Source organism: Penicillium expansum, assembly GCF_000769745.1.
Source record: "Penicillium expansum strain MD-8 chromosome Unknown contig301, whole genome shotgun sequence".
Lineage (NCBI taxonomy): Eukaryota > Fungi > Ascomycota > Eurotiomycetes > Eurotiales > Aspergillaceae > Penicillium > Penicillium expansum.
The window spans coordinates 1-18,461 of record NW_015971366.1 but is presented as its reverse complement, the minus strand read 5'-3'; the positions used below and the strand labels follow the sequence as shown (position 1 = coordinate 18,461).

At 49.1% G+C, this 18,461-nt stretch overlaps 8 protein-coding genes across 8 annotated transcripts; 4 read left to right on the top strand and 4 right to left on the bottom strand.

The window, feature by feature from the left end:
- Positions 1 to 1,056: 1,056 nt before the first annotated feature.
- Positions 1,057 to 2,238, top strand: PEX2_089010 (uncharacterized protein; the record flags this gene model as incomplete). The annotated part of the gene is made up of 1 exon (XM_016746171.1): positions 1,057 to 2,238. The coding sequence occupies one exon, from the start codon at positions 1,057 to 1,059 to the stop codon at positions 2,236 to 2,238; it is 1,182 nt and encodes a 393-aa protein (XP_016597167.1).
- Positions 2,239 to 2,954: 716 nt separating this feature from the next.
- Positions 2,955 to 4,187, bottom strand: PEX2_089000 (uncharacterized protein; the record flags this gene model as incomplete). Its single annotated transcript, XM_016746170.1, has 1 exon — positions 2,955 to 4,187. One exon carries the CDS (start codon positions 4,185 to 4,187, stop codon positions 2,955 to 2,957), a length of 1,233 nt encoding a protein of 410 aa, XP_016597166.1.
- Positions 4,188 to 6,438: 2,251 nt separating this feature from the next.
- PEX2_088990 (uncharacterized protein) lies at positions 6,439 to 6,842 on the top strand (the record flags this gene model as incomplete). Its single annotated transcript, XM_016746169.1, has 2 exons — positions 6,439 to 6,479; positions 6,542 to 6,842. 2 exons carry the CDS (start codon positions 6,439 to 6,441, stop codon positions 6,840 to 6,842), a joined length of 342 nt encoding a protein of 113 aa, XP_016597165.1.
- A 795-nt stretch (positions 6,843 to 7,637) lies between these two features.
- Positions 7,638 to 9,657, top strand: dbp9 (ATP-dependent DNA/RNA helicase; the record flags this gene model as incomplete). Its single annotated transcript, XM_016746168.1, has 4 exons — positions 7,638 to 7,848; positions 7,902 to 7,978; positions 8,036 to 8,514; positions 8,571 to 9,657. 4 exons carry the CDS (start codon positions 7,638 to 7,640, stop codon positions 9,655 to 9,657), a joined length of 1,854 nt encoding a protein of 617 aa, XP_016597164.1.
- A 163-nt stretch (positions 9,658 to 9,820) lies between these two features.
- Positions 9,821 to 11,461, bottom strand: PEX2_088970 (uncharacterized protein; the record flags this gene model as incomplete). The annotated part of the gene is made up of 1 exon (XM_016746167.1): positions 9,821 to 11,461. One exon carries the CDS (start codon positions 11,459 to 11,461, stop codon positions 9,821 to 9,823), a length of 1,641 nt encoding a protein of 546 aa, XP_016597163.1.
- A 261-nt stretch (positions 11,462 to 11,722) lies between these two features.
- PEX2_088960 (tafazzin) lies at positions 11,723 to 12,514 on the bottom strand (the record flags this gene model as incomplete). Its single annotated transcript, XM_016746166.1, has 1 exon — positions 11,723 to 12,514. One exon carries the CDS (start codon positions 12,512 to 12,514, stop codon positions 11,723 to 11,725), a length of 792 nt encoding a protein of 263 aa, XP_016597162.1.
- Positions 12,515 to 13,494: 980 nt separating this feature from the next.
- Positions 13,495 to 13,983, top strand: PEX2_088950 (mitochondrial 54S ribosomal protein mL60; the record flags this gene model as incomplete). The annotated part of the gene is made up of 3 exons (XM_016746165.1): positions 13,495 to 13,535; positions 13,607 to 13,836; positions 13,931 to 13,983. The coding sequence occupies 3 exons, from the start codon at positions 13,495 to 13,497 to the stop codon at positions 13,981 to 13,983; spliced, it is 324 nt and encodes a 107-aa protein (XP_016597161.1).
- A 430-nt stretch (positions 13,984 to 14,413) lies between these two features.
- PEX2_088940 (uncharacterized protein) lies at positions 14,414 to 16,579 on the bottom strand (the record flags this gene model as incomplete). Its single annotated transcript, XM_016746164.1, has 1 exon — positions 14,414 to 16,579. The coding sequence occupies one exon, from the start codon at positions 16,577 to 16,579 to the stop codon at positions 14,414 to 14,416; it is 2,166 nt and encodes a 721-aa protein (XP_016597160.1).
- Between the last annotated feature and the right edge of the window lie 1,882 nt (positions 16,580 to 18,461).

The following is an 18,461-nucleotide window of genomic DNA, read 5'->3' as shown; positions in this document are numbered from 1 at the left end:
TTGGGCAAAATGGTCGGGCACGAACCCCATGATGATGTGTTTGTTATGCTCGATATGATTGTACGATTCTGATGACCTGCAATGACAAGTCTGATGTGCTTTACTTTCTGATGTCTTCTTTTTGTCAGCGTTCCGTGTATAGCCTTTGTCGTTGGGCCTGTGTCTTTCTCCCGGTTACTTTGTTCGCGACTCCGAGTGGCGGAGAGAGATTATACCCATATCTGTTTACTTGTCATGTCTCAACAGGTCATCTTTTTCTTTGGCCATATCTATGATTTTATGTGTCTTGTGGGTATTTGGTTCCGCTGGGAGCCTCGTAGTTTTCTTTTTGGGCTTTTTATTGATTCGGTTGATTTTCACATTCTCGTTGATCTCCTTGTCTGTTTTATCGTCCATCGGCCTTGATGCTTTTTCCTGCTTTTGCTGTTTAGTTGGTTTTGATACCCCGCAAGCTGTCTGGGCGCGATCACAGCTTTCGACCGTGTATGCCTCTGTCAGAGGCTTCCAGCGGGTGGCATTTGTCGACTTGATATAATTGATCCATAATTAAATCCATGTTAAAACGCCATGTTTCAGATCTAAATAGAAGTCAATTGTGATCGACCCTTTTTATAGATCGACCCACGGGTGACCCAACTCTACCCGCCCATGGACCCGTGGATGCCTGGGCAGTGTGGGGGATGATGTAAGCGAGTTGCCCGTGACAACCACCATGTAAACACAAGTCCCCAGCCTCTCCTCCAACCTCCTCAATTTTGTGCCGGACATCAAGCAGAATCATATCTGGGTTGGTATTTTCCCATCTTCTTATCTTCAACCTCCTACTGATACCCATCTAGACGCTGTGCTTCGAATTTACCCACATTCCACACCCACATTCTATACCACATTCCAGCGTGTCAGAGATCTATCTCCATCTCCATCTGGTGTTGATCACTTGCCTCAATGTATGTTCACACATCTCATCTGTCAATTTCTGGAATGGATGACATACTAACGATCTGATAGTGAGTCCAGTCTTGAGCCGGGTGCTCTCGACCACTCTAGTGTTCCATCATGCCTCCAGTTTGGCCGATCGGGGACTCCCCCGACATTCCAGGAGCAACCGTTGGCGGACTATATGTTCGGGATGCTAGCAATGAGAATATCGCTGATACATTATCTTCCGCTGACCCTAATACCCATAACCTCTTCCCACGCACCGACTCCTCGACAGATGATTCCGGTCAGCCAAAATATGGCCAAGGCACCGTCGACCCACACAGCATCAAGATGCAAGGCCTGATGGCCTTGTTTGCCATTATTGGACTGCTGTTTGTCATAGGGGGAATTTGGTTCTTCTTCTGGGCCAAGAACGGTGGGTTCGTTTGGCGCAAGGGCGACTGGGACGACTACAAGTCCACTGTTCTACGACGAAAGGGACCCGATGGAAAGACTCTCAGTAACGCCACAGCGAGTACCAAGCTCGGTGGCGGCAGTGTTGTCGGCAAGGGCTACACCGATGACGGATACTCGTTTACAGAAGGATCATATACCGACACAGCGACGACTGTTACAGAGGAAAAGTCACGACGCAAGAGGTTCAGAGAAGGCGCCAAAGAGAAGCTCCTCCGACGCAACAAGCACGAGCAGTGGGAGGGTGCAGACGATGCCGACGTACGCGCCTATCGAGAAGAGAAGCCTGCCCAAATCGGCGGCATGAATCGTGAAGCCGATGGAACCTACAACGGTAGCGACTACGACACATCTGCCCCGCCTACCTCCTACCAACAGAGCGAGATGAGCCAATCTCATGACTTTGCATACGAGCAGCCACGCCGTCAGCGCCGCGATCCCTCCGGTTTCTCATTCACCCAAGGCAGCGAGGATGTCATCAGTCAAACAACCGAAGAGCGTCGTGTCCGCGACCCATCCACCCGCCGCCACAACCGCCGTCGTGATCGCCGCAGCGAGGCTGCCCCGTCTGCCCCACCTTCCGCGCCTTCATCTCGTACTAGCAGCCCGCGCAAGCAACGTGAGCGCCGCTCCGTGCCTCCGGGCCACTTCACTGAGCCTCTCGATTTCTCATCTGCGGGCTCCCGTTCCGAGTACCAATACTCCAACGTTGACACCGAGGATTCTGGTACCAAGAGCTACAAGCATCCAATTCCGGGCTTGACGAAGGGATATCGCCGTGATGGACGGAGCCGCCGTCGTGATAGTCTGAGTGATAGTGAGGGCGAGACACAATACTCTTGAACTGCGACTGCAGATTGGGATACGCCTTGATGTAAGAGATACCTAACTTGATGTATGGGATTTGATTTTGAACGTTCAACGATTCTTTGGGTTATGGTAATAGCGTTGTTTTTTACGGCAAATGCCGATCGACTTATGGATATGGATATGGGAAATTGTTTGGGTCATGTACATAATGAACAGAATCACGACGCGAATGGATAACATTTCGATGCAATACATTCTATGTAAATAGGTACCTTTCTGTTATTGAACCAACTGGCCATGTTTAGAGTAGGCTCTCTGAGCGTCCCATAAGTGTCCAACGCACACTTGCCCACATTAGCAATTTCCTCATTAAACATCGGCGATCTGCAATCAATGCTCAAGATGAGATTTTTACTCGAAAGCATTGAGTTCTAAAACCAGGCTCGAATTGATCTGTCTCCCACTTGCCGCATGTATACCCAAAGGAACATTGAAGTCAATGTGACATCTAACTAACTTGAACAACTTGAATGGATGAAGTTTGATAGAAATGCCTTTGGAAACAATGAGGTCAATGAGCAATTGATGAGAATCACGCTCAAACCCCTTCTAGAGTAGTCAAATTTAGGGTTGAAATGTGGCCAAGGAATAGATCAAGCCTTGATCTATAGTCCGAATAGTACGAAAGAAGAGAGAGAAAACCAATACCACCGCCTAAAAACGCCTAATACTACTAGGGTATATGCACACTACCCAGCCGATCGACTCATAATATGCTCCATACTCGCCGCGCCATCTTGAAACCAAAGCATCATCGCCATCTTGCTAATATCTTCTGACCCCCAGCCCTTTCTATCCAGATCCACCAGCTCAGGTGCAGACTTAAACCGCATAATCTCAACTCTCGAGTGCTGCAGCCGATGAAGAAGCCATCGGTTCACAAAAGTGCCTTTGTTGACAGGCTGTGAGTGCGCGGATGCAAAGAAAGGCGATGAATCCTCAAATTCCGAAAAATGCAGAGGATCATTGTACGTCTGGTCCTCTGGTTTCTTGGGCATGAAATGCTGGATTACCTCATCTTCTTTATCTTCCTCTTGTGCGATCTGCGCGGAGCGATAAACATGTTCCGGGTGCGCCTCGACGTTATGGCGGGCTAGTTCTAACTCGGTCTCGATCTTGCTTTTTTTATCTGGGTATCGAAGGAGGAAGTTGAGGGCCCCGCTGTCGAGTGGGATGCCGACTCGTTCGCGGAGCTCGCGTTGGTCAACTAGCACCTGGTAGTATGTTTCCAGCTCCGACAACCGCTCCGTGAGTATGCGTACTTCGCCGACCATGGAGAGGTAATCGGCCACTTGGGGCACCATTTGGTCGCCATACTCAGAGGTGTAGTCCGAAGAGGAGGATTCGGTGTCCGAGATAATGGGCTCGATCTGTGCCAACAAGTGGCCTTCGTACTTTAAGATGGCTTGCAATGTTTCCAAACGTCTGTTGTAATCGTACTCCACCTGCGCTAATTCATCTTCCTGTCTATAATAATCATTTTCAAAGATGAAGCAAGACGCTGTCGCAACTTGGAGGTCATTGATGGTCTGATTGATCGCAGCAAGATCCTCATATACGTTTTCGGTAGTTATGAGATTCAACTTGCTCTGTAATACAACCCGCACATCATCTTCTTGATCACGTTTCTGTCGAAGCATGTGCCTCATTTCCCGGATCCGATAACGTTTGGCTAACACATCTTCATATGTGCTTAGTACTTCTTGTATAAGCTTCGTCACCTTGGCACTGGTGTCACGCGCTGATTCAGGGGGCGGCGCAGGCATGCCATACCAGTTGGTTGGCTCATTTATTTCCGCGGAGTACTGAGACCGGAAGGATGATACGGATGATCCGGTCAAATCCTCATATGCATTCCATTGTTGGAGATTTTGTGGTGAGGAGGACTCGCTTTCGGTGGCTTCATCGCCCTTATCTACCATGTCTATTCCGGAAAATCCGAATATTGGCGCTGTTGATGTCGTTCTGGGAACACCATCACCTGAAGGAAGTGATGATAATCGTTGCAAAGTTTCTGACACTGTGGATCTCGATGCTCTAGCGGTCCCTTGCAGCTCCTTCAGCCATGGAATTGGGGCAAATGAGATGTTGGGAAGGCAGCCTTCACTTCCAGTGTTGGTATAGTAGTCTGCCGTGGACGGCGGCTACATAGTGAAACCGCGATGAGTGTCGAGTATCCTGCATATTGATATAGGTCAACTCACCTGGGATAAAAGATCCCGTATGCCCCCTGGCCAAGATGTCATTGTTAAAGCGTTTCACAGTACCCCCCGGTCATATTTTGCAAAAGGGATTGAAGACCGACACATTCGAATGTCGGTAAGCAATTTTGAACAGCCCTGAAAGAAATAATACTATTGAGAAACCGAATAATTCTCCGAAGATATGGAAATAGGGGAGCGTTCTCCTTGGAGTTCAGGGTTCTAGTGGGGTGAGGTGAGGTTGTCTCGGGGCTTTGATGCCCAAGTTGGTAATCTCCAATGTCCGTTAGTCCGTTAGTCCGTAATCTTCCTGCATTGCATTAGCTCCCGCGCTTCACTTTTTAGTTGGCTGCCCCGAGCGTATGAAATCCTGAGCTAAAGGATTTGATGTATATCAGCCAATGAGTTACATCCCCCTCATTTATCCGGGATGTCATTGGAATCATACTCCAGGTCCGTCATTATGTGCTAGTTGCTAAAACCTCTATTCCGCCAGTGAGCGCTTGATAAGAAACCAACTTGATTCATGCCATACGCGCCATGCAAGTAATAATTATCCTATTGAGAGACTATTGATGTGACGGGCGGAGCCGTCTGGTAGGTATGTACTTGAGGAGTTCCAAATGAGAGATAGAGAACCAACCCCGAAGGCATATATTGTATCTGCCTGATCTTCCTGAATTTCTGATTTCTTGGTCCCATATGTCAAAGTCATGGCTTCAGACTGGGCACTTCGTCCTGAGAGCAAACGATGGGTTCGGTCTATTTACAACCATTCCGGTAGGCATCACTGGTTACATGAAGAATGATTGAGTAACTGACCAAACGAAAGGAGAGGTTTTGTACGAATGGGACTACCCAGGTAGCGCATTAACTCTTGAAATAGCAGGTCAAGGTTCCAGGTTAGTTTTTCATTCTTCTTTGTGTGAGAAGTCCGGGGAAGTAATGCGTTAAATAAAAGTGTCGTGGCGCGCCAACAAAGCACCTCCGGATCCGTGTTTCTCAAGCCCGAAGATGCATACGATGCATATGAGCATCAGACATCATTCGTCCCAAGGCCAGGCTGTCATGCAGGTCGCCTAGATCATGTACAGCGGCAGGATCAGCTCGATCACGGCCAAACGTATACCAATGATCGAATGGGTTTCAATCACCAATCTCCCCCCCCCCCCCCNCCCCCCCCCCCCCCCACCGGATACCAGCAACTCGCCAATCATTGTCTAGATGATGGCACGTACCCAATCGCAGAAACAACAGAGAACAAGGCGAGCAGTCCGCCTCTGAATGGACACAGGAACTACAGTACGAGGCAGCCAGAGAAACAACCGGTCGCAGAACAGGGCGTGCAAGTATATCCGACCGTATCCAGAATACCACCCCATCAAGAAGTGATGCATCCATTTCGCAAGTCGACGTCGAGGGTCTACAGTGATTGAGGTTAAGTTATCATGCAGCCTCGCGGCCCTACGGGGCCAGCAGTTACAGTCGTTGCAATGACCCATGCTGGGGGATGCCCGACGAAAGTATGACAGGAAGGTGGTAAGTAAAGACTTATCCATCCTCTTCAACTAATTGGCTGATTTTGACATTTATCAAGTCATTAGAACCAGCATACGTGATCCCTGGCAGTAACGGCGAACGTGAAACGCTGGATCCTCGTAAGCAACGGCCTAGGCACGCTTCATACATACCCGAAACAATAAGCTGACGATAATTCACATGGATCAAGCTACAAGAGGCAGAGCGATCCTCGGAGATTTTTCCGAGTTGGCAGGGTTTGTTCACCTGTTCAATCCGTGTCAGTCTCAAGCATTGCTAATAATTGATTGCGATTGTGTAGGTCTTTTCGATGCTCTGGCATGAGAATGCAGGCTGTCATAGAACTATTCTCAGCGAGAAGATTTCTCATACATCTTCAAGCCCGTTCACCAGGGGTAAGTATCAAGAGCCCATATACAGTAGCATCCGACGCATGGTAGTAGTCAAAGAGCAGAGGGGCTCCTGCTGGTGTGTGTACGTGTGAATGTTCGCATCGAACGTCAATTGCATCGCAACATACTGATCCATCATCTTAGACCCATCACTACCTATAGTGGGCAAGGCGTGGCCAAAGCCGGGATTGACCGCAGCAAATATGCCATCATTCATATGCGAGGTAATAGACCTCGGGCTGTGCAGTCTGAGCCCCGGATGGTGAAAGAGCCCCTAGAGGTTGATCCTGCCAGGCCTGATCAAAAGCTGGACTCCATGTCCCGAGTAAACTTTGGTAAAGTTTATACCGTCGAGCACAATGTCAAGGTCCTCCCCGTGGGCAAGATCACAGAAGCGTCTCGGGCGAGATTCCTGGAATACGCCCACGGCGAGTTTGTCAAATAGGAATGAATCGCGTGAGGCATCGGGGAATTGGTTTAGATGCAGGATGCTTCGGTTTTAGTCTATATAGCCTACGGGGTGATGTATATATAGCGATTATTAATATAAACGCTTCTTTTTCGGATTCCATGACATTTGTACCTCGAAAAACGGGGGCAACATGATGAGAGATGCCGTGGTTCACTTACGGTGAGCATCATGAGGGATGTTGTGGAATTATACCTCTTTAATCGGAGATACCAGTGGTTTATAACGACCGGGAAAGATCGCCATTGCATCATAGGCAATTTCTGCTGCAGCAGGTTGCAAAACGAGCGAAGAGCTCATGGGTACTCGCCGCGAACTATAGACCGGTTTTGATCCATCGATTCCGAACACTCCAGGGCACAGGTCAAGGCCATCTCATCTTGAGTCCTGATCCCAGCTTATGTTGACTCAGCAGGAACATTTCGTTGTTTAATAGTGACCCACGAAAAATCCATGTCTATAATAGGATCTATATCAACTACCGAGATATATTTCAGCTGGGAGGTAGGCCGCCAAAAACGACCTGTCTACGAATATTCACAAGAGATATTACAGAGCAGAAGTTAAAATGACTATTATAAAGCAGTTAGATGAGCGAATCCCAAAGAATCACGTCCTCTCCTCGATCATTTGTAGTTGTTCTATGGAGTTTCAGCCTGAGGCAGCAAGATTATGTCAACATAAAATCTTCGAATTTACCGCCTGCAATACTCTCACCGCCCGATAAAACTTCCCAAAAAAGTTTCAATTCCCGCAGATTCGATCAAGCAAATGCCTAGTACAATCACGATGAAACGCAAGTTGGACGCAAACGATGTCCCTTCGCCCGAGGCTGCTGGGGCTGAGGACCAAGAACTCGACTTTGAAGCCCTCAATCTCGATCCTCGATTGCGCCAGGCCCTGATCAAGGAAAAGTTCACCAAACCCACTCTTGTACAGTCAAAGGCGATTCCGCTTGCCTTGGAAGGAAAGGATATTCTTGGTGAGATGAGACTCTTGAATCGATAAATCAAAGACAGTTACTGACAGAAATAGCCCGTGCGAAAACCGGCTCTGGCAAAACCGCCGCTTATGTTCTCCCAATCCTGCAAGCCATCCTTCAGCAGAAGACTGTTCGTTCCCGCTCTACGTGTACCTCGTATAGAAAGAAAACTAACTGAGCTCAACAGGCTGATCCCTCCTCAAAAGCCACAACCGCTCTTATCCTTGTCCCCACTCGCGAGCTTGCAGAACAAGTCCAGAAAGTGATTACATCGTTCGCTATTTTCTGCGGAAAGGATATTCGTTCAGTCAACTTGACACAAAAGGTGTCTGATGAAGTTCAGCGCTCGATGCTAGCCGATTTCCCGGATATTGTTGTGTCGACGCCTACCCGAGTCTACAGCAATGTTAACAACTCCGCTTTGTCGCTCGATAAAATAACCCATTTGGTTATCGACGAGGCCGATCTGGTCTTGTCATACGGTTATGACGAGGAAATCAATGCTCTCTCCAAGGCTATCCCGCGAGGAGCGCAGACATTCTTGATGAGTGCTACTCTCACTTCGGAGGTGGACACATTGAAGGACTTGTACTGCCGGAACCCTGTGATTCTTAAGCTCGAAGAGAAGGAAGAGAAGGGTGCTGGTGTCAGCCAGTTTGTTGTCCGGTAAGACAATATGCTATATCCGTTATTTCAGCAGCTGCTAACTCTACTCTTTACAGATGCGCGGAAGACGAGAAATTCCTTCTCACATACGTTATCTTCAAACTGCAGCTGATTAAGGGCAAGGTCATTATTTTTGTCGCAGATGTCGACCGATGCTACCGTGTGAAGCTCTTCCTCGAACAGTTCGGTCTTAAGAGCTGTGTCCTCAACTCAGAACTTCCCATCAATTCGCGAATCCACGTTGTCGAAGAATTCAATAAGGGCGTCTACGATATCATTGTCGCAGCCGACGAGCAAGCAGTACTGGGAGTGACTAAATCGAAGAAGTCGCGCGAAGTCAAGGAGGCAGACGAAGAGGAAGCCAAGGAAGAGATGGGAAGCAGCGAGGATGAAGAGGCGGTTGATGAGAGCGGAAAGGGAAAGAAGCCGGAGGCTAAGAAGCGCCGCAAGATGACCAGTAAAGAGAAGGACTACAGCATTGCCCGCGGTATCGATTTCCAAAACGTCGCCTGCGTCCTCAACTTCGACCTCCCCACCAGCTCCAAATCCTACACCCACCGCATCGGCCGTACTGGTCGCGCTGGTAAAGCAGGAATGGCTCTCTCCTTCGTTATCCCCACCGAGCAGCACGGCAAGCACCGACCCACCTCAATCCCCAGCACAAAGCACGACGAAACCATGCTCGCCAAGATCATCAAGCGGCAAACCAAGCTCGGCCACGAAGTCAAGCCCTACCACTTCGAGATGACGCAAGTCGACGCCTTCCGGTACCGTATGACAGATGCCCTGCGCTCCGTGACCAGACTCGCTGTTCAAGAAGCACGAGGCCGCGAGATTCGCCAGGAACTGATCAAGAGCGAGAAGCTCAAGCGCCATTTCGAGGAAAACCCCGACGAGTTGCGCCAGCTGCGCCACGACGGCGAGCTGCGCGCTGCGCGTGTCCAGGCTCATCTCAAGCATGTGCCTGATTACCTGATGCCTGCTAAGGGACGTAAGGGTCTCTCGAAGGAGAGTGTTGGGTTCGTTGGGTTCGCGAAGTCGAAGCAGAATCGCATCCGCAAGGCGAGAGATCGCAACCGTGCTCGTGGGAAGTCTGGTGGGAAGGTTGATCCCCTGAAGACGTTTAATCGTTCCAAGAAATAGTTTTGCATAGTTTAAAATCTGCGGGCGTTTTGTCCGGATACCATTGTATAGTCAGACATGAATAAAATAGTTTCAATTTGCGGTTCTGATTACATGCGTAGGATGTTTTCTTTTTCAATTCAGTGATGTGTATTGTACATGGATCATGGCGCACACGGCAGACTCATAAATAAACTGACAATTCCTGCCCATCCAACGATTTGATTATCTCAGGTTCGACGTCATCCAGCCCTAACCCGAGCTCGATTTCGAGCCACTTCCTCCCCTTCCTTATCTGCCGAATGTGCCGCATCACATCACGCGCAATTTGAAGGTGGGATGCATGGATAGACGAATCTGACGAACTTGTTTGCGGGACGGGTACTTCATGGGACGGTACATGAGACGAGTCGTGAGACTTCGGCAAATCCAGAAAACCAGGGCTGATCCCAAGCCATTCGATATCTCTCCAAGATCCGTTCCACTCTGGGCCAACAGTATCAGGGTTCTGTGGAAACCCATCTGGGTCTTTCCCAACCCATTTCAAGGCTGGTAGCCACTCGCCGCAGCCTTCGAGGTCCAGCCATTTCAGGCAGTAGGTCGAACGAGAGAGCTGGCGAAGTATACTCGCAGCTTCAGCCCAGTTGTTATCAAGGACGTCTGGTGTCAAGAAGCGGGCCACTGGGCCGCGAATTCGAGTAGTGGCAGAGCGTGGATTACGGCACGGCATGGGCCAATGGGCAAGCGAGAGATGAGTGAGAGTGGGCAAATGTGCTACTAGGTTGAGAAGACTGTTCCAGCTTGCAGCATTAGGTGTCGGATGTGCTAGGGATAAGGCGCGGAGTTCCGGGAAGCGTAGGGTCTGGGTAATGGCTTTTGGTATGGGCGGAGCTAGAAGATCATCAAGCATAGATTCCCCTCTGCCGTTGTGAACAGCTTCATCCCATGAAACTGGTACAACCTCCCCTATTTCGTCGCTTGGGACACCCACGGCTGGAGCTGGCGAGAGGATCATCTCGTTTGTGAGCTGCTTCAAAGTTATCCAGTTTCCTAGAGCATTTCCCAGGTCCAATCGGACGATTTTGAAATCCGCATCAATAACTCCCGACTCTTTGAAATCTGGGTTCTCCTCGCTAATTTGATCCTGATCTTGCCGGGTCAAAAAGAGCGGCTTGAGCCCCTTCATGTACCCTCTCAGAGACGAGCCTCTTGCGTAGACAGCAACATAACTCAGCAACAGTTCCTTGATATGATTTGGAAGCTGGGACAGAAAAGGGCCATCATATTCAACATGCCAACACCAGTTCAAAGCCATAGATTTCAGCATCAGATGTACCAGGCTCCTCTGGTCCGGAAACGGCGGCCCTGGGAGGCGGGCCAGCCGGTGGATTTCTTCAAAGGCTCCCGGCAGGCAGTGATTTAATCCCTGGTCTCTCGCCGAGTCCGTATTTCCAGAGAGCCAACTTGCAGGTGGCGGAGGCCCGACAGTTGGTCGAGGTGGACGAACCCCGAATACCGTACGACGAGGACCGGGGCGAGGTCGCGGCGGCGCAGTTGCAGGGAGCTCGAGTACATCTCGAAGGGACGGATGAACCGATCGGGGAGCCACAAACGAGCGTTGGGCACGCTGCGAGCTTGGAGAATCATCGTGGGAAGCACTAAGGGTTTGTGTACGGCGGAGGTGACTGATTAAGTCGTTGACTGACGTCGCTGACGCGGAGCCCTGGACCCCAGACCCGCCATCATGACGAGACCTAGATGGTGCAAGGCTGTGATGTGCTAAGTTGGCTGGCTTTGCGTGAAACCGCTGGTGCTTTTTGGGCATCTGCGGTCGAGCTGCGTGTTTGACAAAGTGAAGTGTCTCCGGGATGCTTTCCCGCCTTTATCGGTTATCGCCCCCACATAATCCTTTTGCCTGACGGGGTATAGCGCAAGAGGCTGACATTTAGGGCTTACAAGAAAGGCGGAAAGTGCCCGCAGTCAATAATGCTGATGAATCACTGCTCGTAATCATGCTCAAAGTGAGTCAATACCCGTGACTCATACTCAAATCTATACAATGTTATACAATCTATGCACACGGTTCTCAGATATCCCGGACCCAGGAATCATCCTTCATATGGCCCTCACGCTTGGCACCCTCCTCCAGCCAGGTATCCACCAAGCCCTCCTTCGGATCCTCATCGGGCAATCCGCGCGACCGGCGAACGTCCAAGACAAGGTTCCTGATCTTCAATGTAACCTCTTTGCGCAGCTCGACAGCTTCTTTATCATTCAACAGCTCATCACTTAGCACACCCAGGGGCAGATCTCGGGAATTGGGATAGCTCTTTTCGACCCTCGCTTTCAACTTCTGCCAGCGAGATCTCACCTCCCCAAATACAGCATCGGAGTCTACCTTGGAGCCAAAGGTAACGCTAACATCTTTGCCAGGCCGAGGAAGGAATCGCGGGAATTCCCGACTCTCGTGCATGACATTGTCGAAGCCTTCAATCCACATCGGAACCACATCCGGACATTCTTTGGGCTCTAAGATAAGCCGTGCGATTCCCCACTTGAAATATCGCATGGTCTTTCGTGGTGACTGGTGAATCTTGCCCTCGGGGAAGATATGGACCCACGAATTCGAGTTGCAGGAGTATGCAGTAGGCGCCAGATGCGAGTCCTGGCCATCGGTTGTGTAGGCGACTGGGATGTCCGAGAAGGGATCGACACAGACATTATGCCAGCTCCAGCGCTGACGTTCAGGTATAGAGCGGTGGTGGTCAACGGGGAAAGGTCCCTTCGATAACAAGCGAATAGCCTGGGTCACAGCGGGTTGAGCTAAGCCACCGAATGTAGAATGTGCGGAACGGTGGGTGGGTAGGACCTGTCCCATAGTGAAGAAGAGCGACAGTGGTCTGGGATTACAGTCAGCAAAACAATACAGGGAAAGAGCACTCGGGCAAACTTGTAAATACCTTGTTTGATAACAAATATCGTAGCTTCCAAAAGACCACCGCTTATTCCAAAATCGCGCGGGCAAAATACCCCATATTAATGGGTCATCCATTCTGGTATTCCGGCGCAATGTCAGCCATCTTCACATTTGCAGTATGGATAGTCTCAATCCAAGGCTGTTGGAGGCACATACACACTGATGTGATTGGATACTATTTTCAGATAAATCAATTAGCAACTGCACTGGTTTAATGAACTTGTCGTATCTCGGCATACCTGTAATCAATCCTCGTGTCCGTTGCGAAACGTCATGTCGAGAGTCTAACAGCTCCGTGAATGCTTCTTTTCCATGACATTCTGCATGACAGAAAACTGAAAGGAAACCGCGACATAAACCCGCCACTCCCCACATTGTTGTGTTGGATAAAGCCCTCCAAGGGAGGGACGGGGCCTCCGCCGTTGCGGTCGAGTCCATGGTGGATGGTGTAAGACTGCTATACACAATCCATGAACAAAAAGAAGCTTCACACAAGCTAATATTAGCTTGGAAAGGAGTATGTTCTCCGAAGAGCAGTGTAATTGACTCGAGTGAAGATTTAGAAAAATATCGCGTCCCTGGGAAATCGACAGATTCCCGGAATCACATGATTTTGGTTGGGGTAACCATTCACAGCAAATCAGCAGAGGTCAGCATTACCATTTTTCAATCATATAACTAGTTGTAATTTACGACATACAATTGACCTCAGTTTGTGAGTTACAATAATCTCCTAGTACTCCTATTTCAATTGTATCGATCAGTAAATGGACACATTCCATCAGTAACTTTTTTATACATCCAGCGCACGGACCAATTACACTCCCGACTCCGAGCACGATTTTCTCCCGGCTACACCCTGACAGCACCACCAACCAACGATGTTCAAATCAACCCAAGCACTATTTGGCGGTCTTCTCTGGTGCGTACCTTGTCCTTTCACCAAAGTCCCAATCATTCGAACCCAAGCTAACATTCCTTCCCGAATAATAGGAAGACCCCGTGGCGTCTCTCCTCCCCCCAGAAGGCACGACAGCGCAAGCGCCTGCGCTCCGTGGACCGCGTCGTCGACACCGTCAGCGCCGCACTCGAGCGCAATGGCCAGACCTCCAAGGCTGTGACCCGGTGGTTTGCGGAGATGCCCCGCGAGGAGGAAATGTTGCCGAAGGACAAGTACACTCTCTTCGATAAGAAGGAGAAGAGCTACCGGAAGAGCATTCACAGTATGTCCTCGCCCTACTTTTGGTTCCCAGATCACACCAATTGGTATTCGTAACTGCGTAGATCGGCTGAGCTAACCACTTTCTTTACCTTCAGAGCTGCCCAAGTGGACTCGTGTCAGCCAACGTGTCAACCCTCCCGGTTTCTAAACGGATTTTACTCCCCCGCACATGTACTATACATCCAAAAGTCGACTCCGGCGGGGGACTTGTCGGAGCGAAAAACAACATATGGACAACCGGAGTTTTGGCTTTTTGGAATTTGCAGCGCGGCCGCTCTGAAGAGGATGGTGGCTTACAATGTTCCATGATTACCCCAGCGCTTAGATCAGGCTTTCAATTCAAATGCATTTTTGGCAAGGATATCTATTTTTGTTCGGTTCCGGGGTTCCCGGGGTATACTAATGATATAGATGCAGCGACAGACATGGTGGTAGTGAACGTATGGCACCAGAAGTGATGGATATGTTGGGTGTGTTTCAAATGAGTGTGGAGTGTGGAATTTGATTGGGTTACAGGTATGGTAGAGCAGGACAAAACGAACACAAGGGACCGTGAAAAGTCACGGGTCCGAGAAAAATCATGAGACGAGGTTTGAAGCTCTTCTTTTCCCGAGATCCGAGCTTGGTATCAATTTTTCGGATGCAGTGCGACAGCACTTGTTGACTTGAGCTGCCACTTCCTTAACCCTACCCCGGTTGACTCGGCCTTCGTGGAGGGCTTTGTGAAGAAGGTATCCCCGATGAACTTGCTGCCAATCGTCAAGCTTCTCTTGCCAGCCTGCCCCTCCTTCATACCAGGCGTTCTTCTGCGCAGTGGACATCTCAAAGCCCTGAGGAGGTTTTGGCAAAACCCAGCAGCCTGGATCGATATGACCATCTGGCGGTTCCTCGGCCGATTCATCATACAATGTAATAGTGCGAATAGCGTCTCGTATGCCGGATACCTTGCGCTGCTTATTCACTGCGGCCCGCCAGGAGTCGATACGAGGAGTCTGCGCACGTTTCCGTTCGGACACAGGGAACTTTGGTCTAGGGCTGAAGACTGGCTGTGGATAAGGAACGTTGAATCGTGGGTCTCCCCACATCCGACGTCCGTCGGTTGAAACTCTGGATACGGGATCGTAAACATACCACGTTTCTTTATTTAACCAGTGGTTGGCTAGCAAGGCAAAATGGTATGGCTTTTTCCCAGGGGTGAATTCATTGAAGAGCCATAACAGTTTCCGATCCAGCCTTTCCATCATTCTGATCTCCCAATCACTCAACTCATCGACAGCGCATCCTGTTTTGAGCTGGACTTGATCTGCAGGGCATCGAATGACTTCTATTCCCGGTCTTTTCTCTTGACGGCGGGAGTGGACAGGATGTTTTGGGTCACACATAAATTGCCATTCATCGGATAATGGTGGTCTCGCTTTCGAATTGGTCCCCTTTCCTCGAAAATGACTTCTTGCTGGGGCCGAATTCCATTGAATGGTTTTGCTATATGTCCGCCGTTCATTCGACAACAAAACTTCATTTTCAACGAGGAGTCTGAAAGATTTTCTATCTTCCGAGATATGCAAGCACCCTTCGGTGCTGTTTCGCGGCCGCTTAAGGTGACCACGAAGAGAAGAGCTCGGGTCAGAGACATAGCTGACCAGCAATTCGGTTTTTGGTGTCCCAGGAGGACCAGATGAATCTCCTATGTTATCAAAGACTGCCTCTTTCGGTCCCATCTGCATTCTTGCTGACCATCCACGGTATCTGCGGTGATTGGCATTTCGATGAAGTGGTTTAGGTTCTTCTGTGTGCATTGAGCCACTCAGTTCCGCTAGCTCATATTGAAAACTATCATGTTGCACGACAGATTGGATATGATATGAGATATCTTGGGATCTCTCACCACGCAACCATGGGATCGATCCTCGGATCTGGTAGGATTGATTTTGTCGACACGGTAATGATTGGACCTGATGAAATGGCACCGGTGCGCGGGTAGCCAGGCTTGGTGCATTCTTGCAAGGATTGAACCAAGGCTGGTGATCATAACTGCCATCATTCGGCCGCAGAGGGTCCCTGAGAAGTTCCTCTAGGATTGAACGAGTTATAACGGGTGGATGGTTGATCAACGCGGATGGCCGTGGTAGGGTTGGTCCCGATATCCCTTCTTGCGCTTGCGGCCGCCGCGTAGAGCCCGGCGCTGGAACATTTTGGGGGATTGAGACACTGTCCTTCAAAGCTCCATGACACTTGGGTCGTGAACAAGGATTCCAGATTTCATCGGCAGTCGGAGAATCATCATAGCTCTTGAGGTACTCTGGTACCCAACGAAATCCTTTCTGTTCTCGGCGGTGCTTTTGCTTTTCCACGTTTCCAGGATCCCACCAAATCCAGCTATAGTCGTCTCGAGTCGATCCCCACGTCATTGGCCTCCAAATTTGAGCGAAAAAGTCATGAATCACTCTCTTGTTTCTCTCGTGTGTCGGCCGCGTGACCCAGCCATACCATGTGCGTGCGTATCGGGTGTTAGTATTTTTGCCTGCTTTCAGCACCTTGTTTCGATTGAACCGTCTGATGAAACCCCCGAGCTTCCAAATGAAGACTGCGATTATGAATATTCCAACAGTTCCGGCGAATAGTTCAAAGAACACCATGGGGTCAATTTCCTTATGGACTTCGACTGGTATGTTTGGGGGTCGTTTGGGGGGACGTGGGATACCAGGAACCAGGGAGTGGCTCTGTCGAGTGGCTAGTGGCGCCATGTAGTGGAAACTGGGTATACTCTCCAGGAATTAGTCCAGGAACCAGTAAGGATATAGAGAACAAAATGCCGTCAAGACTGTCTTCTCGCAATGTGCAAGTTAGAGAGGTTGGAGAGATGAGGAAATAGCCAGTCACAGACGTACTTTCCTACTATATTTTACTTCGATCCATCACAACCATATTTCTTCGGGATGTTTTTACTCCTGCAACTAAAAATTCGTGGTAAATACCAGATGGTAGTCGCAAAATTTTCTAGAATGCTCGAGATTCCACATCTTTATATATCGAGCTATTTGCGGTTCATCCAAGTCATGACCCATCAAGAATGAGCAAGAGCGTTGGTATTTACTATGGAACGTAAGAAACGCCGGTAGGGTCAGGTTCTAGAGATACATATTGATGTTGCTAGCCAAATCGCACGCATGGGTTGAATCACATTCGGCCTATTATAAACCTACCCCAAGGATTATCGCCGTTCAATGCATTCTCAGATGGCAAGTCACTCTCATACGCTCACATATAGCAATCTTTCTTGGGCTAATCCTAGCCAGCGCAAGTTCATTATCCTTAGGGTTATGAATAAGCATTGAGGTTACACATCCTGATCTGACTCTAGGACTGGCAGCCACTGCAGTCAGCTTTGCTGGGATTCAACCAGACTATGAGTTTCTCGGCATTTGTTAAGTTCCGTCGAATTATACTAGGCCGGTGCTATTCGTTCTCAAACGGTGTTTGAAGAATGAAAAGACTATCGCTGCCTATACGTATATTTGAGTGGAGATATCAATCCAGGGCTACATGATGCACTCCTGTTGTCTGGTGATTAGGTAGCGATAGTAATCATGCAACTAGATACATGTAGGTAGTAGTTTGATTCACATTTATGCGTAGTTCATTGAATAAATGCCTACTTCTTTACCGCCTCTTCTAATTCCCATAAGAATCTAGGCAAATACTTTTGAGTGGCAAACTTCTTATCAGGGACTCTAATAAAGTTCCAAATTCTAATATCAAAATGACATATCAGACTGAATTTCACAACTTCACATGCTAACCGCGTATGAGATCCTGGAGATCGGCAAAGCGGATCTTAGATGAACCTATTCAATGATCAACGATCCGAGTCCGGAACTCTGGATCTGGGTCCATGTGCATCTGCCCAATTAGGAAAGTGCCATATCCACAGCCACAATTCAGCCACTCCTTGCAGATCTAGCCACAATTCAGCCACGCTCGAGCCACTTACGGCTGATATGGTGGCGGTGCAGACTATTGGCTTTCGAAAGAAGGTTGCGTCTTTGTGTTGCTCTGTGTTGCTCTATTTTGCTTTTTGTTGGGCTTCGGGTTTTGCATATTCGTTGGGTATTATCGATCACCGTTCTGATACGTTTCTTTTTCAGGTTGATTTGATGATTAGCTTTCTCTTCTGGTTAGTGTCTCGGAGCTACCTCACTTCCCAGCACCTGGGATCAGACTTTCCAAGGTTATTCTGCATGCGTCTTGCATCACAATCTTCTGCCCAACGGGTTTCCAACCGCCAAAAGCAAAGAATATCCTATTTTCTAGTATGATATTTGTTGCGGGGCGTTGACTAATTTAAATTATTGAGATCGTCAGGACGATCACCTAGCTACTAACGGATATGATAGGGTGATACACAGAGGTAGTTCAAGCTTCTGGCGTTTATCTCAGATCCCAGACCAGTTCCCTAACATACACATGGAAATCCCGGCTCTGAACCGACTCTCGGCCGGGCCTAGTGAGGCTGATTATTTGATCACGCATTTTGTCTTCAGGTCAGCTGTTACTCCGTACAAAGTTACAATATTAAACCCCCTAATTCAATACGCCTCTTTTCTATCCCCCCTCCCCCCCTCCCCC